Here is a 6,000-nt window from a genome sequence, read left to right on the forward strand (position 1 = left end):
GAATCTTCACTCCATGTATGTTATCTTTAGGTAGAGCAGAAAGCAGGACAGAAGTGTGCTTCCCCAGTCTGGAGAGCATCTTGTTAAAAGTAGACCTCAGGTACTGTGCAAGACCAAAACTAGTAGAACCACAATCATCTCGATTCACCCCCACCCACTGGGAAGATTTTGGCCAAGCAAGAATTTTGCCAAACTCTTAACTTTCTACTCTTGTTTCTAGACAGCCACAATTTGCATTGCTCGCAGGTCTCTACAAATTGGGCATGTCTGGCCTCACTAAAAGGCATCCAGCCCACCTCAAGCATAGCAGGAATGTCTGAAACAAAGGGATACCTTTGCCTACATGCTTTGTCAAATTATACACGCAGATTTTAAAACAGGTAACAGAAAAAAAAAAAAAAGTAAGCCTGACTGGCAGCATCGAGTTCTTTTATTACTTCACTTACCTAAAAGAGCAGCAAAAATAGGAAAGCGATTTGGATTCAGGTCCAGTTGCTTGGCAACTTCATGCATTAGATATTGGCTTGTTGTGAGACTTTTCCCATTCCGGCTCAGTTTTAGGGCATGGGCACTGAAATAGTAAGGGATGTTGCACAATGCATAATCGGAGTCATATGCAACCAAACCATGGAAACCTTTCTCTCTGCAGAAAGCAATTACTTCTTGATGATGATCCTCAATGCTCTGTGCAACCTATAGTGGAAGACAGAGTAATTAGCTACAGTGTTAAATGGCAGTACTGATTTATCACATGTATTACAATATATTGGGTCTTTCTGGAACTATATATGTAGGTTTGAAACACTTGCAGTATATTTAAAGTAATTTTAAAGAACCCAATGACATAGCACATAGGAGAGGGATGTAAGGAGCACTCAGAAACACAGGACAAAGTTCTGGAAGCCAACACACAGAGTGGCATTACGGATTGCTGAGCTCATCTGAAGGAACTGTTTATTAACAGAAACACTCACACTCTAAACATATTACTATACCAACATCTGTATTAGCTCATGGGAAAAATCTTAAGGCCATGGATACTTAAGCAGTTCAGCAAGCCAAGATGCTCCCTTAAAAAGCAATCACATGAGCACTCTTAAAAGTTTTGCAGCCCTGTTTTAAAAGAAACAAACAGAACCCTAGGTGAACACAGGCAATTTTCTTGACCTTTCAAATCTCTACCTTGCTGTCTCCAGCCAAATTTTTTCCTCTTTCCACTTTCAAACCTCTACAGCCTATTGATTTTTACACAGCTGTCTCTGATGGTGCAAACTGCTTCAAGTTTATAGCCCAAACTTCACCCCCCAACTCACGTTGCCTAGCAAAGCACATATTTTAGGCTACGGCAATCAGATGACTAGAACAGACATGTTGTGCCTGGGAGACACGGGGCAATTCATAGCATTAGAAATGTAAAAACAACCTTTTCTTATCAAGATTAAGCTAAAACTGAAAAACCCACGGTGACAGGTTAGTACCTACAGTCCTGCAGTTCTACATGCTGTCGGGAACCGTTACAGCTACCGTTCACATACAAGAACAGAAAAACAGAGTGAGCTGAGAGTTTCTGATGCCTAATGCTTTCATCATCTCCATACATGATAAACATTCAGTGATCGAGGAAACCCTGCAGAAGTTGGGTGTTGGTATAACCTACCCTCACCAAGTATTCCATTTTAACACCACCACAGATAGCAAGCTATCCCAAAATAGACCAGTGCAAAACTATTAGCTTCAGTCTCCACAGTATGCACTAATAACAACCATGTTAACACCAATAATGCTATTTATTTCCTCAGCAGCCAAAGCCTTGCAGAACATGAGCGAGGGCCCTACCCCTCCACAGTCCACCCTAGCCATCCCGCAGTCACCCACCTCCCAGCAAAGTTTCTGTCGACCAGTAAGTTTCCAGTGACCCCTCCTTTCCTACTCATGCCTTGCACTTTCTGAACCTGACACTCAATTACAGACTTTTGGTGAGGTATGTACAATTTTGCTTTTCCCATGTAGCTCCAATGATGTTCCCTTTTAAGCAAAATCCCGAGCAGCTGAACACCAGCACCTCTCTCTGAGCTATTCCTACCATCTAGAACCAGCTCACTAAACTCTTTCTGCTCCTAAAGCTACAGCCCCCTAGTCTTAAGAAAATCTTACTTCTTCAGAAATGTGCTTGATGGACTATAACAAAGTGGGTTTGAAATTTAAATTTGTGAGAAAAAACAAGCATATTCATTTTTCTAATAATTCTACCGTCACCTACCATAACGTGTGCCTGCTATTCACAGAACTGGAAAAGACTGTAAACATCTTTGGAAAAATACAGTTATTAACTCAAGGTGGGCAATTTAGGCTTTGCCATCCTTTCCTCTTCTACCCCTCCCCTGGTCTTTACATGTTTTAAATTAGGAAAACCCTCCAGATGTTTTTTTATTACGGATAAACAGATTCAAATTACATACATATATATCTAAAATAGGCATCTTTGCATGCATGACAACCATAGATCATCCATAAAAAAACAGAGCAAGAACTCTTTTTGCAGCACTAGGTGTGACCCGGGTGTGCAGATAACACACAAGGAAACTCGACGTGTGACCCGCTCTCATCTCCTATAAATGATTTCCTCGACCCCCCCAGCCTCCTGTTCCCTCCCTGCTTTACAGGGCGTTCTGGCAGAGCTCTAGGCAGGAAACTGCAGTGTGTTTAGGTAACACTAGAATCCGTGTTCAAATAACTCAAGTGTCACAGGAAAAAAGAGCTGTATTTACCAAGGTACAGTTAACCCGCAAGGTAAAACTGGAGGGAGCAGAGAGTGGGAGACCAGCTCACAGCTCTCACATGCCAGTACAGCCCAGCAACGTGCACACTCCAACATCGGCCCAGGGAGGGGGGCGCGGGGGGAACCACAGCCAGCAGCGTGGAGTCATTTTCAAGTCTAAATCTTGTGTCAACACTCATGATGCTGGATCAGAAAGAGAGAAGCCTGTCCGAGTAAACAGGCAGATGCGCCTTTAGAGATTGACCACAAAGTCTCTCCAAAGTATTAAAGATGTTAAGAACTCCACTACTTAAATATTTAAATTTTAGCAAACCTGCTTTACATAAAAGTTTAAGAATTATTCCTCCCTCCCCCAAACAGAAAAATACCAGGTCACAATTAAGCTAAGAACCCATAGGATATTTGTTATAACTTGGAGGAACCTGTTATTTTTACATCCTGCTGAAACCATCTGCAAGTGATTTATAATTGTTCTGGATGGAAGACATTACTCTCTTTCTCCCCTCTAATTACCAAAATAGATTAAATTCATAGTCAGTTCCTAGCACTGCACAGAAGCCTTCTACTCAAGACTCAAACATTTCCTGAAAATATGAAAATCAGTTTCATATTTAAAGTTAATCAGTATTCTCAAACCCAAATTCTCAAAACAAAGTGAGAAAACACTGTAATTTGGCAACTGTCTTATGCATATGTAAATTTAAAAAAATCACCCATACATGCAAATTAAATAATAAAAATTTAAAAAATTAAAAATCACACCTTCAAGATGCATCTGCTCTTTACCTACCAGAAGGGCTGCTAGAAAGTGAGCACAAGGAAAAAGGTGAATAAAACTGGAGTAAGGTTGAAGGAAGGAAAGATATATGTAATAAAGCTGATTTAGGAAAATAGTAAGTTGTGTAAGAGAACAAGAAAACCAGAAAAGGAATGCGATTTAAGTTCAAAAGTATCTTTGATGAGTACTGTGCACACTACCACTATAACCATGAAATATACTTCCTAACCTGAAAATGAATCCATTAAAAACAGAGCTGTCCTCAGTTTCTCAACAGCTGCTCAACTGAAGCACCACAGGGGAATTGCCGATACCCTTTCCATCCCAGGAGAGCTGCCCCGTTCAGAGAACTGGCGCAGCTGGGACATGCACAACAGTGGCTCAGATAGGAACCTTAACAGCAGCAACAACCTCTACCCACCACACACCCCCCAACTCCCAGCGCCACCCCCCAGATCTTCCCCATCAAAAATGGGTGTGTGTGTGTGTGTGTGTGTGTGTGGTGTGCTTCTTTTTTAAAATGTGAGAAAAGGAACTCTGTATGACGTGTCCTCTCGCTCCTAAAACTGCTGCCAGAGATTAAGAATAAGGCCTATTACTGAGAAACCCTAAAGAAGCTAATGCTGCAGCTGAGCCTGAACGTAAACAAAGTGCTACAGGTGACACCCTTGTCAAATGTGGCAACTTTATTCGGATGAAATGTGCTTCAACAGAAATTATTCAGGTCTGAGACAGAACGCAGTTAAGAGACTAACATAACAGCTAGTTCCACACACCACAAGGCTATTATAAATACTAAATTCCTATCAATATCAAAACAGCTGGCTTCTGGCTGTTTAATGCAGTACTGAAATGCATAGTACACAAAGTAATTGGTTTAACACGTTAAAAGAAAAAAAAAATATTTTACCCCATTCATTGCTTTTACTGATGATCTCTGAGTCTCAATAATTAATTTAAGTACGGTTTACAATGCACCCGCAACCAGATCAAGGTAAATACCTTCACGGCATGGTCCCTAAAACTTGTTGCTTAAAGAATAAAAGTAATTCCTAACTACAGAAGAAAAAAAAAAAGTTCAGAGGAGAGGAGAGGATTTTCCCATAATTTGAATTCCCACCATCATTCACATCCAAAATATGTCCAGCAATTTGCTTCTACGCTGAGCAGGCACACACGTTACGCTACAGCAGACACGGCCATAACCAAGTGCCAAGCCCAGCCCTGGTGTTCCGCGGAGCTCGTCCCGCCCTGCAAGAAGGAGCTTCTCCTCTGCTTCTAGTTCCTTCCACACACACTTCACCCACCGCGGTGGCCTGGGCCACGCTCGGCCCCGGCGGGCCAATCCCTGCCATGCTGGGGGCTGAGCGTGGCCCAGGCCACCGCACGGTGGGACTTTCATCGCCAATGGGGCTGGATGCCCACCACCAGCCCGGGGTGGCTTCCCGTTCCTCTGAGGATGTGTCCAGCCCAGCGAGCACCCAGCAACTTTTGCCCCGTTGCTGAAACTGGGAGAAACTCCGCCCAAAGTCACCACCTCCTGAGCTCCTTCCAGAGAATCCTCAATTTTTTACTCCGGGGCTGCAACCCAGCCAGAATTTTTTTTTTTTTTTTTCCACTAATCCACCGAAAGGGCAGCACAAAAGCCAAATAACGTTAAGCTAGTGATCAGGCGCGCAACTCGAAAGGTTGCGTAATATTTTTTTTTGCTACACACAAAAAGTAATTTACGATAATAAAGCCTGCAAGTATGAGCTTCGCTCCCGCTGCTCTTCCCTCCCCTAGCAGGGAAGCAACTCTGAAAATTGCAGCTTCATCCCGGGGCTTGTTTTCCTAGCGGCTTGTGTTTCACCAGACACAGTCACTCGGCTTCACAGAAACCCTCGTAAATCACAAACACTGTAAGGAAAGAGCCTGCCCGTTAATATTCTTTGAAATCGTGGCCGTGGTGCCAGCAGGAGAGCCCCACCGACCCCCTCTAGGTTATCTAAAAGCAGAGACTCCCCCCTAAAATAAGAAGTTTAAATGAGGGACGGTCAGATGGGGGCCCCTGACCCCACAAACTGGCAGCGTTTGCCATCCGGGAGTAAGGAATGAATTATTCCACGCTCGATCAAAAGCTCGTTTGGGCAACGCCAAGCAAAACCTCCATGAAGATGAAAACTCACACAATCTCCCCTTCGGCGCAAGTTTAACCACCTCACCTCAGCAGGGAACTTGTTGCAGATCCACTGCGCGCGACTAGAACTAAACTGATTTATTATTTTATTCTTTCTCTCCCCTCCCCCCCCCTCCCCCCTTTTCCTCTCTATTTTAATAAATTCATTAAGATTACCACGCTTTCGGCCTACACCTGAGGTACCAAAGTCCCAGCCCCACCACCCTCCCCAGCGGGGCGGGGGGAAGGCCCTGGGCAAGAAGGGACATTTTGAGTCAACGGAGC

The 6,000-nt window shown here is 43.6% G+C and overlaps 1 protein-coding gene across 3 annotated transcripts in view; it reads right to left on the minus strand.

Annotated features, from left to right (window-relative positions):
- FAM120A (family with sequence similarity 120A) overlaps positions 1-6,000 on the minus strand; it is a 53,312-nt gene that overhangs the window by 46,443 nt on the left and 869 nt on the right. For all 3 annotated transcript variants that reach the window (XM_014951531.1, XM_014951532.1, XM_014951533.1), the window contains exon 2: positions 447-693. In XM_014951531.1, coding sequence (XP_014807017.1) covers positions 447-693 — 247 coding nt within the window. The remainder of the gene's footprint in view (positions 1-446; positions 694-6,000) is intronic.

The sequence above is a fragment of the Calidris pugnax genome, unplaced genomic scaffold (genome assembly GCF_001431845.1).
Source record: "Calidris pugnax isolate Ruff unplaced genomic scaffold, ASM143184v1 scaffold203, whole genome shotgun sequence".
NCBI lineage: Eukaryota > Metazoa > Chordata > Aves > Charadriiformes > Scolopacidae > Calidris > Calidris pugnax.